The 18,955-nt window shown below is 38.4% G+C and overlaps 1 protein-coding gene across 4 annotated transcripts in view; it reads right to left on the minus strand.

Annotated features, from left to right (window-relative positions):
• Nucleotides 1-372: 372 nt before the first annotated feature.
• The window catches only part of etnk1 (ethanolamine kinase 1), a 31,419-nt gene continuing 12,836 nt past the window's right edge, over nt 373-18,955 (minus strand). The window contains exons 3-8 of one of the 4 annotated variants that reach the window (XM_017493940.3): nt 17,613-17,753; nt 11,076-11,218; nt 7,806-7,889; nt 6,632-6,792; nt 3,363-3,436; nt 373-3,261 (exon numbers count right to left, since the gene is read on the minus strand). In XM_017493940.3, coding sequence (XP_017349429.1) covers nt 3,189-3,261; nt 3,363-3,436; nt 6,632-6,792; nt 7,806-7,889; nt 11,076-11,218; nt 17,613-17,753 — 676 coding nt within the window. In that variant the 3' untranslated portion in view covers nt 373-3,188. Of the gene's footprint in view, nt 3,262-3,362; nt 3,437-6,631; nt 6,793-7,805; nt 7,890-10,007; nt 11,219-17,612; nt 17,754-18,955 lie in introns of those variants that run through there. The other 3 variants (XR_008398353.1, XM_053688076.1, XR_008398352.1) reach the window with 3 other exon arrangements.

An 18,955-nucleotide genomic window follows, 5' to 3' on the forward strand; every position in this document is an offset into this window, starting at 1 on the left:
TCATTTCTAAAGCAGCTAATGGTACTTATTTATATGTAGATAAGGAGTTGCTAAAAAAAAAAAAAAAAACAACCAAATTACCTCAGCATCAGAGCTAACTAGCTAACTAGCACCTGAAATTGAGCCCAGACAAACCGTGTGGCTTCGTGAGCATTACTAGTTCCTGGTTGAAATGGATGCTTAAATTACGTTTATATTACAATAAATTATAAATTGACGTGTAATCATACTCAGTTTAATTGTGTACACATTTTACGGCTTAAAATTCCTCTCAGAAATGCTGTTAGACTTGGCTCATGTCAGCTAGCTTTACACAGTAGGCTATAGTGACTAGCTAGCCGCTGTTGAGAGAAAGCAAACAGGACCAGATGCTAGGATGTTTTGATACTTTTATTAGCATTCAGATGATGTAAATACAGACTCTAAACTCCATCTCTACATCCCATTTGTTTATTCCCCCCCAAAAAAAATTACAGATTTTATTTCTTCTTTTCATAGCATTTAATTTTTAGAAAATAAACCAAAAAAAAAGAAAAGTAAATCTCCCCTATGTACAGTAACTCACAAAGTAAAGGTATTGCAGCAGGATTTTTTTTTTTTTTTTTTTTTTTTTTTAAAGTTGTACAAATATTCACATATATTCTTCAAGTGGTAGTGGACACTTGCGCAGGGTCATTTTCTGTACAATCACATGTCTGAGAGGAAAAATGTCATCGGTTTTAATAGACACGGTCCTGCTAATGAAGGCGGGGGGGGGGGGGGGGGGGGATGTTTCGAAATAATGTCATTTTGATTTACAGTTTTGTTGGAAGCGACAGATTCAGCAGTGATTTGATGGATCATGACAGACTTGCCGTGTTTTCAATTATGGACCCAGATGTAGGAATTACTTTGAAAGGTGGTACTCGATGAGCGAGTACTTATTTCTGAGAAAAGCTTGACTAGAACAAGATGAAGTATTATGAACAGAGCATAGCGATCTGTTTATTTTCACAGTATCTATTATGTACAAAGTCAGTTTACAGTTACAGTTAACTTGATATACAAAAGAAGGAGCAAGAGAGAGAGATAGAGAGAGAGACTTATATAGCATAAGCAACTGAGGTCTTGAAAGCCTTATTCGGACAGGATTAGTTTACAATAGTTACGTATAATAGTTGACGTATAATGCGACTCACTAATGTTAACCTTGGTTTCAAATTGAATAATTGGCATTTAAGTTACTGAAATTTAAATACATCGACTTATTTATTCAATTTTTATTATTTTACATTTTGTGAAACTCCATCATTTCAGCTTCAAGACAACTCCATAAATTATAACAAATAAATACTAGCCATTCAGTTAGGACAAAAGTAATGGCACTCAATAAAAGGAGGAAGAGTTAGTGTATCGTAGTTGATGCACTGCATTGGCTGAGCTGCATTATAGGAAGATTTAGCGTACACCACACTTAAGAGGCGCTCTTTCACCGTTTATTCGGCATTTTATTATGGTTTTTTTTTTTTGTTAGCTTTGCCTTTTTTTGTTGTTTTGTGGCCGTGGTTAATGTAAATCAGCTGTGCTGAGACCGTGCTTGGTAATTTATCAACGTACGCACGTTTGTACGAAAATTAGTGTTAGCGAAACTTTTGTAAATGTCGGTGGGAATTTGTTCGTTTGGTTTGTCCTATGGAAACATTTACACACAGCTTTGATGCACTTTCTTAACTCGAAGCTGATTAGAAGGAAAATATACAAGTATTAATAATGAAAAAAGAATCATAATCCCACAGCCTGATTAATGCATAATGAATATAGTTACAGTGGGCATACAGCCTCGCTTTACATAAGCACATTAGCACAATACCATGATTATAATAATCTGTGGCTGAATCATATAAAGTGTGAACACATCGTGGATGTGATGCTGTTAGAAGTTCACTTTTATTCATTAGAAGTGAATCGAATTTCTTTCACGTGGAATCCGGACACTCGTTAAGCGCTGGAACACTTGCGTCGAAAGAAATGGAGATTATGTAGTAAATGACAGAGTTTAGTGACACCTGTTTGCAAGAAACAATTCAAAATAAAATAAAAATGTACGGTTTTCATTTCAATCGCGCTCATATAATTTATAGCTGTCCAGATGAAAGCTGGCCAAATGCTTTATTTCAGATATCATCCTAATAAAATGATCCTGTCCGAATAGGGCTTGCGAGGCGGAAAAAAAGAGGTTTAGAATCAGACGAAGCAAAAAAATAATAAAAACTCCCAATTCATATAGGTTTTTTTTAGTGCAAGTCTGGTCTTATAAATCCAAGTCAAAACTCAGGGTTAATACACTTAAGACCAATTGAAGAGAACTTGATTAGCATCACGGTCTGTCCATCAGCAGTCCTTATTAAGGCATCACGGCCACTTTAACAAACATCTAAACAAACCTCTTCATATTTATATGAAAAGAAATCTCTTTTTTAAGTTGTGCAATCTGTACAAAGGAAGAACCTCAGCACTTTGGTGTAGGGTGACAGCTACAGGCTCTTCACATCTCTTTGCTAAGCACCTTTTTTTTTTGTCCAGATTCTGAATGCAGCAAAGTTGCTCACAGTGACAGGAAATGGAAAAAAAACCGACAACATAGCAAGCATGAGCTCAACGTGAGGTTCCTTTGGTCCCTCAATCGCAGATCTTAAAGCAGCTATAAGACTACAACCCTAAATCTGAAAGCTCTAAAGCTAGCAGATGGAAGCAGTAAACCTGTATCAACTTGTTTTCACTGTAAACTAACAGGAATGACATACTGTATAAACTACAGCGTCTGGGACGTTAGCATATACTGTATATACATTTTTGGACCACACAGTCAATGATGAAAAATGGAGGCCTTGATTGTTTTGTTTTTCTTGGTCCTTATCCGCTTTCCCTGCACCAGGTCGACCACGCTGTGCAGAACATCGACAGACGTCATCCCGGGTTCTATCAGTTCACCAACAACCCATGAGCATGTAGGACACTTCGACACGGCTCTTGACATAAAAAACAAACTAAAAAGGAGGTGCTGAACAGAGAGATGGATTTTCCTCGTGGTTTTTTCTTTTCTAGCATTCAATCTAGTGAAGTGCAGCGTTAAAAACCCACAGACCGACGAGCTCTACTGTTGCTGCCCATGTCCACCAGGGGGAGCACAAACCACCCAGAACGAGGCACTATTCTGGAAAGTTCAGCGCCGTGACCTCGGGTTTCATCTTGAAGTACTGGCTAAAGCGAAGAACTGCATATCTAGAAAAAGGAAGAAAAAAAAAAAAGAAGACATGCGTCATTGTGAACATTACAGGTTTCCATGAGAGTGACAAGATTATTGTTCAGGTGTCCAGATTTACCCCAAGAAGTCAAAGTCAATTGTGGAGTACTGAGCCTGAATCAATGCCCACAGACCCCAGAAGAAATGAGATGCCTAGAGAGAGAGAGAGAGAGAAAGAGAAAATATAATGTGAAAGTACGATTTAAAAGTCATTTCGTGTATATACATATATATCACGTTTAAGAAATTCATGTTTGTTTCTCGTTGTCCTAGAGTTTCCATTCAACACTACATTCGTGTACACATCCACACTATCGTACAAATCTGACGTTTCATGATGCACTGCTAGAGCATGTTATATTCCAGCCAGCATTGGTGTAATGAACTAACCTACAATTACAATACAAAAAGACATTTTCCTACAATGTAGGATTTTGCACTAAAGGACAAAATGTGAGAAAGACTAGTGTTGTGCAACAATGCCAGTCCTTTATTATTAATTCCAAATTGGTCACTTAACACCTTAATTAGACGTATAAACAAATGACACAGTCTTTTACTAGGAGTGATTCAGAAATGTATTGTAACGCTACATTATAGCTAATAGAAACAGAGCGAGAGTGCATTTCCTTCTTCTCTCGACTATAAATAACGCCTGTAACCGCAGCCTGTAACAGCTTTAGAGAAATATTTCAGTGCACTTTATATTCCTGCTTATTTTCATCGCTCGGATTCCTGCCTCGCTTGCTCACGAGCTCCCACGAAGACAAAGACCCCATTGTTTATAATTATTAATGCTGCATTTAATGGTGAAACTGATATTTTTTGGTTCGTGTGGTTTAGTTTAAACAGTAAGAGTCTTCATTGATGGATGAAACGATGGAAAATAGTAAACGAGTCTTTTTTTTAATTTATTATTACTATCTCAATAATACAGAGATCCAGAGCTTAAAAAAGGACTTGCATGAGTATATAAATAACTAGCTGAACTAACCGAATGCCTTAAGGGTTTCTCTTTTGTGTGTTATCATGTCAAAGATGTAATGACTGCACCGTTTAAAGTGCTCAGAGTTCTTTTATAATTACACAACGGATTAGAAGTGTTGAAATAAAACCTACGCCTCTGGTACCAGCAACTGTTAAGCGCTATTGTCCCTCGTAAAAAATAAATAAATAAAATGAAAGGATTTTTAGTGTTCACCGTGAACTATCTGAGCTTCATTTCCTGCGAGTGATGACATTTTAAAAACCCGATACGCCAGTACTGTTTGAGTTGGCACGTTAGAGACGACATGGCGCACAAACGAAAGCACCTCGTGATAAGACTGAATCCGTGTTATTTATCCCGTGAGCGATGATTCAGTGGCTCAAGGCCCCGAGCCAGCGTTCACCACAGATTTTTTTTATTATTATTTTTTTTTTTTTACAGCTACGTCTCTAGCTCTAATCTGACCGGTGTCTGCTCGTTTACGCGGACGTCCATTCCTCTGTCTCGTTCCAATTACCGCAACCAGAAACAAAAACAAGACGTTTAATGTGACAAAAAAACAGCGTCGGTCGTTAATTAAAGCCGAACGGTGTTCCCTTTTGTTTTCACTGTTTTTCAAGGTTCATCCCGTCGGGGCATTAGTGAAAATAAAACAGCCCGGTTAATGGAATCTACTGCGGTTGAGTTTTATTATTTCTCTCGGCTTTGTTTTTCTGTTTGTTCCGTTCGGTTTGAACGGAAGTGAGACCAACAATCGAAGCTTTTACGGACCACAAGCTGGATTCAATTAAGTTTCCCTTTTTTTTTTTTTTTTTTTTGTGGTGAGAAAAATAACATGGCCTCAAAAGTGTAGAGAGCAGACATGCCAGGACACGATACTTCAATAAAGAAAAGAAATCCACGTCCATGCTTTTAAAGATTCCCAGCTGAACGCTTTAGAGACCAGGTTAAGCATCCAAACAGCACAACAAATCCCTAAGATGCTTCCAAGGTCACTTTCTTTGTGTCGCGACATCAAACCCTGCCGCTGCTGGACGATGTAAATGGCACTATGTGTTTAAAAAAAATTAACGACATGTTCATTGTCATCTCGCAATGAACGCCTAGCTTTTTGTCAACATTTACAAACCGATAAGAATCACTTTTTTTTCTTCTTTTTTTTTTAAACAGTAACTCGGCGACACGAACACGGAACCAAGCATTGTATTTACGATGCCATTAAAGGTGCGGTCAGTGAAAGTTAGCGGATTTGGAAATCAAAACATGACGAAAAGACATGGCCTGGTTACAAGATCTGATTGACAGGTGAGTCCTGATTGGTAATTTGTGGTCCACATCATTTGTTTACGGAGCCTGGTGAGCACAAACCATGAGGCTGTTTAATTGATATATTACAATGTGTTTGTTGGCAGCAGATCGCAGCGGCAGATTTGTTCATATGATACGTGAAACGTTTATTATAGCTTGTACGTCAGTTGACGACCTTGAGCTCATCACAAGCGCCCAGTTTTCTGGAACGTTCTGCCAGGACGTTTACTGTTGGCCTTATAATAGCGCCGTGTAGGGACGTACAGTTTCTTTTGCCCAGGAGTGCACGTCTCTACCGCCGGCTTTGTCCTGATTGGTCATCAGTACTCCCATTAAAATAATGTGCTAATCATCTCAAACTGCACATTATTGTTATTATTACTGTTTAATTCTGAGAGTATGACCAAACCTACATTCATTTCGCACTAGCACGCGACAACGCGACAGGATTGACCGTTCGTTTGCAAGATTTCAGCGACGTTCTAATCGGATCGGATTCGATTTTCTCAATTCTAAGCAAATTCGTTTCCGCAAAATCGACCAAATCAAAACGCCGACCACGGACGATCCCGCAGGATCGGTCCGACGTTTCTTCGGCTCCCCGCTCACACCTTTAGTTCCTAGTAACTAGTTCACGCACAAAATGGAAATAATTTTATCCCGACGTATACAACCTCTCGTTAAACGTGTATAGAGATTTTACGGAGAAAAACTCAGTGATAAAAAAACTCAAGCTAGTTCAGTTAGCTTGCTTTGCTTATCTAATCTAAGAACAATGCCTAGAATGTCATGTAAATTAACAATAAATACATTTACAAACAAATGCGGTGGGTATAAATCATATAGTGGACAGGCCACACCCACAAGCGACAAACTACCAGCAATTTATCACTTGCTAGTATGAACGTACTGTAGTGTGATATAGCTAGCCATATCGCAATTATTTTAACTAGCTTCATTTATATTTTTAAGAGTACCGATGTTTATTCGTTTCACTGTATTTCGTATATACAGTTATTTATAATGTCCAAGTGAACGCGCTCGACACTCACCAGGGCGAAGTTGTTCACCTGGACGTACAGGACTTCCACCTCAGCCTCGGAGACCTCAGTGCCCTGATCTTTATATTCCTTATAGGCCTCCAGATAGGCTCGCAGCCACTGCAGTTGGAGGCTGCGCTCAGGATACAGGCTGTAGTCCACCTCGTTCAGACCTGTCAATCACAGCCAGGCCACGCCCACAAACATTAACATTAACATTAAAACAGGACATGTAGTCCGTCTATCACTGCTGTTAATATATAAGGGATGTCATCACCACTACAGGTTTCTACTGGTTTCTGGTGGTCTGTAATGGGATTTTGTGATCGGTCACTGATTCTAGACTAGGTTTGACGGCTTTCTAAATCTACCTTGACGGTGATGACTTTGGGATATTAAAAATGATTATGATATATACTGATATGTTAGGGTTGTTTAGATAGAGCTAGATCATTTTCTTTACAGGTTTCTCACCAAGTCAACATAAAAATTTTTTTACAAAACATCACAGCGTTATCAGATTCGACTGTTAAATGTATTCACATTTTAAGATTAAGAATTTATGGGGGGGTTTTTTACGAGTGAAATTTTTTAAGGTCATTAATTATGAAAAGTCCCTAAATTGAAAAATTCAAAAAGCAACTGTGAATTTGTCATACAAGATAAACATCATCTAACTGAAATGAGTCAATAAATTATTTATATATATATATATATATATATGTTTTAGATAAAGTGTCATTATTGCAGGATTTGTTTGATTAGGGATGAAATTGTCGTAATGATTTTAAACCTGAAAATCATGAAAAATATGAAGAAAAAAAAATTATAATAATTTGAATGACTATTTATAAGAATTATCTTATTTATTTATATAATTTAGGCACAAATCATATAAAGGGAAATATATTGGGGTTTTTTTTTTTTTTTTATATATATATACCAAGCTAAAGATATTTCAGAGAAATGTTGTGTATTACTACTATCATAAAATATAAAAAATATTTTCAATATTTAGATTCGCACATCAATGTGAATTACTACTCTACCTACACACCCCTAACTAGTAAATTTAATCGTCTTATTTTCCAATGCTCTCATAATAAGAAATATTGGGCGAATCTGTTTCCCGTTTTCCGACGTTTCCGCTTGATGACGTATGACATTTGTATTCACGTGGAATTACCTGCAAATTCATTGAAGTGGTTCCCAATGTCATAGGCTTGGTAATTGTACCCAGCGTATTCGTAGTCAATAAATTTGACATGTCCTGAGGAGGGCAAACAAAGGAAGGTTTGTTTAGAAGAGAACACTGACACGCCGCGTCCAAAACCCTTCCTAATCCTCGAACATTACAAATCTACACACAAACCAAATCAACACTGTTATATCTGAGCTGTAACGTGACGGTGGCAGCTCGGAGTCGGAGTCAGGCTTCGTGTTGTGAAAGGAGTGCATAAGAGTCGGCACGCAAAAAAAAAAACAACAAAAAAAAAAAACCCAACAAACTTTACACGTTAATGAGGCGCTGAGGCGGATCAGGACATGCAGTCTGAGCACAGAGCATATACAAGCACACACACACACACACACACTTATAAAACATGCTTATGTTGCTTACATGGCATCGGGGTTAAAGAGAACGACGAGCAGAGGAAGTGAAGAAGCTGTTTTCACCTGATTTCTGCTGATACTGTGTTTTGTATATATTTTTAAGAGCTCGGAGCCAAGAAAACATCACTGACGCAATTCTCACAAGTTGTTACAGAAACTCAGGAGGAACCGGAGTGGAGAAAATACAGAGGAACTGTACTTAAGTTTGGGAAGCTTCATTAAAAAAAGTAGAAATACAGAGCTGAAGAAACGCACTTGTGCGAAGTATTCCAAAAAAAAAAAAAAAGTGCAATCCAGACTTCGTTTATTTAACTCGGTTGTGCACGGGGTCATTTCACTTCCGTGTGAATTTGATGTATATGTCAAATAAAATGTCAAACTGTAAGGAGTAAAAAATGTGAAAAATCAGAGGTGGCACGATCCAACTCGATCTTCACCCTCGAGTACTGGCTGATACCGATACTCATCCGATATATCTGTTCTTTAAAAACTATTACGCTTTTTCTTTATTGCTCTTTTTTTTTTAACCGAAGCACTTAAAAATAAAATGTAAATAATGATCATGATATCATTTTTTTTTAAAATTCTGACTCTCCTTCAATGTAAACATATCCAGTTCCAAATCCAAGTCCAATCTTTTCCATTTGTTCCAGGATCAACTCAAATCTGATCCACCATTTATTTATTTATTTATTTTATTTATTGCTGATATCAGACAGGGACAGTATTGGAACAGTGCCATCTCTGGTGTAAAAAATTATATATATATATATATATATATATATATATATATATATATATATATATATATATAATAATTAATAATTTTTTTTTAAGCATGTTTTGTTTTTTCTTTCGGAGATTTAATTATTAGTAACGCAGCGGACCAATGTACTCGGAACTCGGAAAAGCACAGTACGTGTGGAGGACGTGGAAAATTCCAAGTCGGGAACTCGGGCGTGAGTTCTCCGACATAAACACACCTGATGTCAAAACAATATGGCGGCGCACGCAGTAAACAGCGAACAGATTTCCCTCTGCCTCGGATTTCTGCCCGATAAAACCTGATTATACTTTACACGTAGCTCTTCTGGCTTTTTTTATTTAACAACTTTGTACGTTTTCGATTTGCGACGTAATTCCGCCGCTTTTAAATTCCGGGACGAGCCACAAATGTTTTCTTTCTCCGAATCGCTTTTAGAAAATCGACTTGGAACTTTCTTTCCGGAGTTTCTGAGTACAGCGGGCCGCGGCGTACGAGTACGTCCGTAAGCGTTACGTTTTCACAATTTCAGTACTTATAGTGTGGAGACAAAGCACAGCTGCTGGAGTAATTATAATCCACCCCGGGTCCGGAAAGTTTCAGGAACTCTGTGAAAAGCAAAAACGTGAAGGCGTGTTAGAAAGAAAAGTATCGGCATGAAAATGGAGAGATTTTCCTTCATGCTTTGAGAGCAAAACATGTACAAGATAGAACGAAGTGATGAGGAGGTGGGGGGGGATGATAGAGCGCCGTCTAGTGGCTGGGGAAAGCAAATATCAGGCGACGGAAGACGACATTTCAGAACACTAAGCCTTCACTCCTCCTCCATTACAGCACACTCTTGTGTTTCTCTGAACATGAATAAAGCTTATGTAAAGTGTGTGTGCAAACAATCTAAACAACACCTTGCTTTCCTAAACTTATGGTGTTTGTGTGTGTACTGTATGTATATATATACTGTATGTACTGGTGTATATATATACAACTTATGTGTATGTGTGTGTGTGTGTGTGGTTTTTTTTTTTTATTTAAAAAAAAAAAAACAAGGTTCTGATTTGACAGTAGACAGAAGTGTTGGTCTACAAAAAGAGACACGTGAGGTGGTTACCGGGCCCGTTGGCATCCTAGCCGGACACACAGAACAGCTCCAGCCAGTGGCTATAGGCCTGTGTAGCAGATGAAGAGATTTGGGGCAAACTCACATCTGTCACAGAACACACACAGCTTCACTGCAGAGCGGCCTCTGCGTCCCTCCCCCTTCCTCCTTTCTTTTTTGTTTTAAAAAAAAATACTCGATTCACCGAGGACCTTGCCTTTCTCCGCCCACCAACCCAATGCCGCCAAGGGCACCAATCGGCTTCGAGTGCCCAGTTTTCCCCGCACAGGTGGAACTTCCGCTACACTCTGACTCACAAAAGTATATTAAATAAAAGCACAAAATGATGATGAAGGATAGGGAGACTCTGTTTGTCTGTCTGTTTGCAGTTTAAAAAAAAAAATTCATAAAAGACAGTATTCAGCTTTACAGTGTTAACCCCTCCCCCTCTCTCTCTTTCTCCGTCTCACTCTCTCTGTGTGGTTAATGTTAGCTGGAGGAAGTGGCATTGCCTTGTTGTCAGCATCTTCCTTCCGTACAAAACACTCGCAAATGCTGCGGCGTTCGAACGCACGTTCGAAGCGCGTGCCAGCCGTCGCGCCGCGCCGCTCGTGCTCGGTTATTCATAGGGAACACAGAAAGCATTCAAAACATCACACAACAGGGGAATTAAATATCCAAACAGAATTCCCACACTTTTTTTTTTTTTTCTTTTTCTTTTTTTTGCTGCTGTTGATATAATCACACACACAATGTAGAACAAAAAATAAAGCTTTCCTGGATTTACGTTATAGTTATTGGACTTTAAGATGAAACGGGTCGAGGAAGGCCTTTCAGAGGGGGTTTTCTTTTCTTTCTTTCTTTCTTTCTTTCTTTTAAAGTGCAGAAAAGTGTAAAAACCAGGCCTACCTCAGGCAGGACAGTGTGTTGTGGGGAAGCCAGTGGGTTTATTAGTGAAATCAGGGTGAGGTAAAGGTGCTCACCTCCTGCCTGTTGGTAGATGATGTTCTTACACAGCAGGTCGTTGTGACAGAGAACGACGGGCGAGTCGAGCTTGGAGAGGCTCTGCTGGAGCCACAGCAGCTCCTCTCTCAAACACACCGGACTGGGCACCTGGCTGCTCAGCCTACACACACACACACACACACACACACACAAACGCGCGCACACAAAGTCAATAGTTACTCAAGCATGATGACACGCTCCAAATAGCCATTTCATTCCACTTCTTTTAACAGTTACTGAGGTCGAAGGTCTGATTAGGGGTGGGGAGATACGACAAAATCGCCATTTATCGCCATTTCTAAGATACACAAACTGCCAAGGAGTAAAAAATAAACAAAGACAAATTAACAGTAAATGAAAAGAGATTAAAAAAAGGAGAAACAGCAGGAAATTTGATCAAATCCACAGCTTGTTATTAAAAAATATTTTTAAAGCGGAGATATGACTTCCCCCCTGCTCCCCCCCCCAATACCGTAACGAAAACCTCTCGAGTCTTAATCTTCAGAATTATATAGGTTTTTTTTTTTTTTTTTTTTTTAAATTTAAGCATTTAAAAAATAAAGAACGCTAAAAGCGTGATTCGACAGAACGTCAGCTTTCACACACAACCACTTGTGCTGGAAATATAATAATAATAATGATAATAATCTTCATGTATAGAGTGTAAATCTACTTAATAACTATCGATTCTTAACAAAACATACAAGTTTTTGTTATATGGAATTATATGCATTATACAATTATATGCAAATTTAATTTTGCATATAATTGATTATTTATATATAATTTTGCATATAATTTTGCATATAATTTTTAATAACTTTTAATCTCATTCCAATCTTTTCCATTTGTTACAGGATCGGATTTGGGGTCCCCCCCCCCCCCCCCTCTGATATCCGATCCACACTTTTATTTTTAATTTTTCCTGATATCCTGAGTATCCAGGTTATTGCAGAAAAGCGTATTGTGACGTAACGTATCGCCGGATCAGATACTGTAGGTCTGATCTACTTTTACATGGAGCTTTGTTTTTGTTTTTATTTTCTGAGATACCTATGAATCATATTTGGTCTTGTGATGTTTGAACATGCAAGTCACGTGTAGATTTGGTTACACAGATCCAAAACCGGCCAGGTGCAGTTTGCATGAATGTGACGTAAGAGTTCAAATACCTTCAAAGGTAAAAAGTAAAAAATCACCTGGACAAAAATTTCTCACTTTAACAGGGATCTTGCTCTCTCTCTCTCTCTCTCTCTCTCTCTCTCTCTCTCTCGCTCTCTACACGACGAAAGAAATTCAGTCCTTTTTAAGACTTTTCCGGAATCTGAGGTCACGTGAAATCTGATATGTGATTAAATGAACACGTGTCGGTGCAGAAAATACAGGCGACGTCTAACGACAATAAGGCTGCAATTAACGATTATTTTCATAATCGATTAGTCTGCCGATTATATACATATATATATATATATATTCCGATTAATCGTATGGGGGCGGGGCAAACTTTCAGCACCATTTTTTTTTTGTTTATTTAAAATAAAATCCACAAACTGAGTGTTACAAATATAAACGTTTTTCAGACTAAAACTGTTTGTCCAAAACAGAAAGGAACCCAACACACACACACACACACACACACACACACACACACACACACACACACACCAGAATATATTATTAATGTAGGACCATAGTATAATTCTGTGCTTATATACATATATACATATATACATACATACATACATACATATATATATATATATATATATAATAGTACATATGCATTACTTTTCATGGATGCACAAAAAGCACAGAATTAAACTCCAGTCCTAAATGAAGAATAAAAACTCCCTCACTGCACCTTGTGGTTTCTGTTCCTCACTGCTTTGAGACATGTTGTTTTACTTGTGTTTACTTTCGATCATAATGTTTTAATTAAACATTACAGATCTCACTGGCGCTCCCACTCTGTATCTCCACGTCTACACCGCGCGTGAGCAGCAACGCGGCCTCGGTGCTAACACATCGCTTCCGTTATAATAAACGACAGAAGTGCAATCATCAAGAAACTTTGATTTCTCTCTATTTCAAGTTTTATAAGTCATAAACCGGCGAAAGCTTGCCTCATGAAGCTTCCCCCTTGAGTACTCTAATACTCATAGTGAACTTGAATAGACCTGGAATATATTTGGATTTTTAATTTATTATTTTTATTTCCATACAGGCAATAACAAAACCACTTCATCAGCATCAAGACATGGCCTGATATCATTTTGCATGCAAGTGAAGTCCTCATACAAATCAAAAACCGGGCTGGTCCGATCTGATTACAGTCACGTCACATTTGCATGCGCAGATCCCGTGCAGTTTGCATGAACAGGTGGAAGTGTGTCATGTGATATCTGCTACATTCCCCTTTTAGCTCTGCTGGCGCTCAGTTAATCATTTTTGTTTTTAAATGATGCATTTTTTATACACTCAGTGAAAGCCGTGCATAAGGAAAAGCCAAAGGCTATTCTCAGTAAATAATTAAACCTATAGCTAGCGTAGAACGTTTAAGACTAAACACTGACATTTCATAAATAATTAACACCATACTTTTTATATATATATATATATATAGACTTTCACATATCACTAGCATAACTCCTGCACACGACGGATCCAGGTGTCAATCGCATGTATATTGTACTGTTATTTTCTCACTCATCGGTGTGTTATTATCCTGAAATAGAGGTACCAGGTGGTACTGTACTTTTCCTCGTTGCGGGTATGGTACCGTCAATGGCACCTTAAGGATCATTGATATACCTTTATTTACTGTAAAATTTCCACCATACGAACCTTTCCAGGTAAAAGATACAAATGTTTTGTACTACTGACGTTGCCCAGGGGTGAAAAATATTATTTATAGACTATAGTGTATTTATAGACTCCAGAATTATGTGGACACACAACTATCACACCGATATCTGTGGTTAAAGGCTCTGGGTTACTGATCAGAGGGTCAGCCCCAGCACTGCCAAGCCCTTGGGCAAGGCCATTAACCTAGTCTTTCTGGATAAGGGCGTCTGCCAAAGCTGCAATAAATATAATGTATAGAATGTCTTTGTATATGCAATTTCCCTTTGTTTGAACTAAGAGGCCCAAACCTGTTCCAGCACCTTTGTTTGAACCTGTTCCAGCCCCTGTGCACAAAAGTGAGCTCCATGAAGACATGGTGTGTGAAGGTGGGAAGAACTTGAGTGTCCTGCACAGAGCCCTGACCTCAACCCCACAGAACGAGGACCGCGCACCACAACCAGTACCTGATCTTACTAAAGCTCACATTTCCCACCGCCATGCTTCAAAATCTAGGGGAAAGCCTTCCCAGAAGAGTGGAGCTTATTATAACAGTCAAGGAGGAATAAATCTGGAACGGGATGTTCAACAAGGACATATGGGTGTGATGGTCAGGGGTGCACATACGGTACTTTTGGCCATATTTTATACTTTACGTAAGGGTTATTAAAATGGAATACTTGTACACTTACTTAAAAACCATACTTTTTTCTCCTTGTATTTTTATTTAGACCTTCAAAGTACTCGTTACAAATCTCAAAGGTGTTTTCTTCTCTAATTCGGGCAACGGCTGGACACTACGCATCAACTGAATGGACTCCCATGCATCGTATTTCCATTTCCATTTGAAGCATCCAATCAAATTCATTGATGTAAAGACGGGAGAGCTGGCTGCTGGGAGGGAATTAGCAGGTGAACAAATTAGTGTGAAAAATGGAGGGGATTAAAAAAAAAATGTAAGTAAACTTTTTTTACTTTTGCTTGAGGGTATTATTGGCCAGAGACTTCCACTCTCAATTGAGTAAAACTCTGACACGTTATCTATAGCATTTATAGTGGTTAAGGGGCTCAGCGCAGTATAAGGCCCGCTCGTCCCTGAAAGGACGATATATCGTTAAGGGAACCAAGTGCGAGAGCGGGGTGGATGAGGAAATGTACGCTAGCTGCCAAACAGCTCAACCGAATCTGAGCGCCTTAACCGAGGCACGAGCCAAGTGGTTTTGGAACGCCGCTCCGTAGCGCAGCACAAACTGATTACGGGAGCAGTGCACGTGATGGTAGTGGTGGTGGTTATGTGATACGACATGGAGTCAGAAATGTGGGAGCTTCAGAACATTAGTCTCAAGACAAAGAGTTCTGTGGTGAGGTGGGAAATGACAACTCTGGGAAAGGTACCAAACGATGAAAGAACAAATCGTTCTTCACTTAAAGGGACCTATATTTTTATCTAGCCTCCTCTTCAGTCTCAACGTTCCTTTTTTCGTATTTTCCTTAATCAACTTTCTGTGTACTTCTGAGTTCCCTTTCTTAACTCTGTCTTCCCTCATTCGGAGTTCCTTTTCTTTATTTTCCTTACTGTTTTCTCTTTCTTTCTTTCAATCAGACATCAGAGTAACGTGGTGCTGCTGTTACCTGGCACAGATCTACGTCTGCACACGAAGCCAGGCGTTCGAGGGCTTATCAAGAGGTGTGGCCAGGTGCAGCGCGTTTAGGCTGATTACCCTGACACGGGGCATCGCATAGCAACCGGTGCCGGGTCTGTCATAAAGGCCTGCACGCTGTAGGTGGCTGCTGATTTGCCTGAGAGAGCACTTGCGTCATGGTCCCAACACAGTGACAATGAAAAGTACAGTTCGGTACCTTTATTTCTGAGAGTGTACCTCACCCCTTATTAACTCCGTTTCCCTTTCAACAGCCATAAAGTTTAGACTTGGGACCGGCTCTTGACTTTGATTTCATCGTCTTAAAAGGAGTAAAACTCCAACACCCCACGTAAAACTATACACAGCGGATCAATTTCCTAAATGGCTGTTGCAATCAGCCGAGCAATACTGAGACTGCTTAAAATTTTGCCTTATTAATCACTCATCATAACTCAGTAATAGTTTCTCAATAACTACCATTAAGTAGTAAGTAACTACCAACTATCAATTTGTTTATATTATATTACAGGCTTCCTGAAGTTTCCCAGTAATCAAATGCTTATTAATAGCACAAATTCATTAAAGTGTTGGGGTTTCTTTTTTTAATGTAACAGGAAATGTTGTGGTGTACTGTGTGGGATATGAAGCTATCGTACTTACTGCTTAGATTACCTCCATAATCTTTGCTCTTAATCCTAAGTGTTGCTTTTTGTAACACATTCCCATCCTTAGCTTTTAATAAGAAATGTCTGACTGTAATTGAGAAATACTATCAACACCTCGCCTAATCCACTTTGTGATTAAAACAACATGACGACAGCTATAGATACGCAAGAGAAGATATCAGCCTATAAGCAGCCAAGCACGCGTCGGGCCGATCCCCATAGCTTTGGTATTTACCGTGAGCGGGTGTAGCTGTCAGGATAATTAATGGTTGCCAGTTAAACAAGTAAGACGGGCGACTCTTATTTATTCATAGCTTTTTGCATAGAAACTCTAAACACAAACCTATCAAAAGGATTACAGAGGCAAATCACAGGTTTACAACAATGCATTCTTTTTAAAACCTGCTATCGTTTCTATAGTGACAGCTGAAACAGGCGGACACTCTGCATAATCCTAACCTGATACACGGATAAACTAAAAACAAACATATGTCTAACTGTTGATATGATGATGTTTTCTGTAAGATGTTTATTTAACAGTTATGGATAAGGTCTCCAATGTTGTAACAGTCAGAGCTAAAGCTGTAACATGTTTTTGTGTTTGTTTGTTTGTTTGTTTTTTTTTATTTTCCACCCTGGGAAAGTTTAAGAACGGACGAAGTTCTCTCCGTCTTATTGGCTTTAAGATGACGCGAAGGAATGACCCTTTGTAGCTGCTATAAGGTAAACGATAAACAGGAACGGGCTCGTTTTTTCTCCACGTTCGACAACGTTAAACGTAACTATAAATGGATCAAATAACATCAAATAAAAAAGTACACACGTGAAAATTAGAAATCGTTTTTACAAACTTCACACACGACACACAGTGTTTTATTCCTTACATAACAGCTCATTTTGGGGTGAAATGACACCTTTAATGACTCGTCAGATTTCTCTTTCTTGTAAATCCATGGCTATGTTACGACAACGGGCGACATAAAAAAAAAAAAAAGGGAAAGCACAACAGGTTTAAGTAATAATAATAATAATAAAAAAAAACTAAATGTATTGCTAAAAATTGTAAATTGGTAAATCAGTACATTTTTTTTGTCCTCTGTGGAAACCACAGTGTAGTTTATATAATAGTTTTAAAGTTCCAAAGTACATTTAATGAGGACAAATGAGAGAGATTTGGTCTGTATATAACAATATCATACGAATTTGCTGCTCTACTGCTTTGTGTTAGTTGTGTTAGTGACGAGATTCCTGTTGTGTCTATGTTGTTACTCAATCTATACTTAAACTGTGTACATGTATTAGCTTAATGTGGCTCTGTGTACACACAGTCAACTCCCTCGGCTCATAATGTCACCTAAAGGCTCACCTCTGGTTCTTTTCCAGATTGTCAAAGCGGGTGGGGACGAGGGAAAAGTACTTGCTCATCGTGTGCCAGAGATCAGACCGGGGAACCCAGCCGTTGTGCGCGTGGATGGCGTGGTACTTCGCCATCTGCCTTGCAATGAGCCTGAGATAAAAACATCAGAAAGCTATACATCAGCATGTCTTCCATTATCCAGCTAGTCAGCTAATCGAACAGGATTTTGAGTCCTATTCATAGCTAGATGTCTAACTTGAGCTAACATGACAGAATTTCTGAGTTTGAGAGAAATCCTGTACAGCCATCATGCTAGTCAACAAGCTAATGAGCTAACCTGACAGGATTTCTGACTGGATGTTTGGTTTATTTTCATTCATGTTTGCAATAGTTACTGTCAACATCAGTGAACAAGCTAATGAGCTAACTGACAAGATTTTATAACACGTTTATGTTTGTAATAGTTCCTGTCAACATCAGTGAACAAGCTAATGAGCTAACTGACAGGATTTTATAACACGTTTATGTTTGTAATAGTTACTGTCAAAATCAGTGAACAAGCTAATGAGCTAACTGACAGGATTTTATAACACGTTTATGTTTGTAATAGTTACTGTCAAAATCAGTGAACAAGCTAATGAGCTAACTGACAAGATTTTATAACACGTTTATGTTTGTAATAGTTACTGTCAAAATCAGTGAACAAGCTAATGAGCTAACTGACAGGATTTTATAACACGTTTATGTTTGTAATAGTTACTGTCAAAATCAGTGAACAAGCTAATGAGCTAACTGACAGGATTTTATAACACGTTTATGTTTGTAATAGTTACTGTCAAAATCAGTGAACAAGCTAATGAGCTAACTGACAGGACTTTATAACACGTTTATGTTTGTAATAGTTCCTGTCAACATCAGTGAACAAGCTAATGAGCTAACTGACAGGACTTTATAACACGTTTATGTTTGTAATAGTTCCTGTCAACATCAGTGAACAAGCTAATGAGCTAACTGACAGGACTTTATAACACGTTTATGTTTGTAATAGTTCCTGTCAAAATCAGTGAACAAGCTAATGAGCTAACTGACAGGACTTTATAACACGTTTATGTTTGTAATAGTTCCTGTCAACATCAGTGAACAAGCTAATGAGCTAACTGACAGGTTTTATGAGTGTAGTTTGAGTTCTTATCATCAATGTATATGATCTATACTGTTAGGACTTGCTAGATGGCTAACTTAATATTTACTGTTAATGCTAACCAACAAGCTACTGAACTAAGCTGACAGGATTTCTTTTTCAGGATATTCATGAATGTTTATAATAGTTATTACAATCATTACCCGCCAGC

The sequence above is a fragment of the Ictalurus punctatus genome, chromosome 19 (assembly GCF_001660625.3).
Source record: "Ictalurus punctatus breed USDA103 chromosome 19, Coco_2.0, whole genome shotgun sequence".
Lineage (NCBI taxonomy): Eukaryota > Metazoa > Chordata > Actinopteri > Siluriformes > Ictaluridae > Ictalurus > Ictalurus punctatus.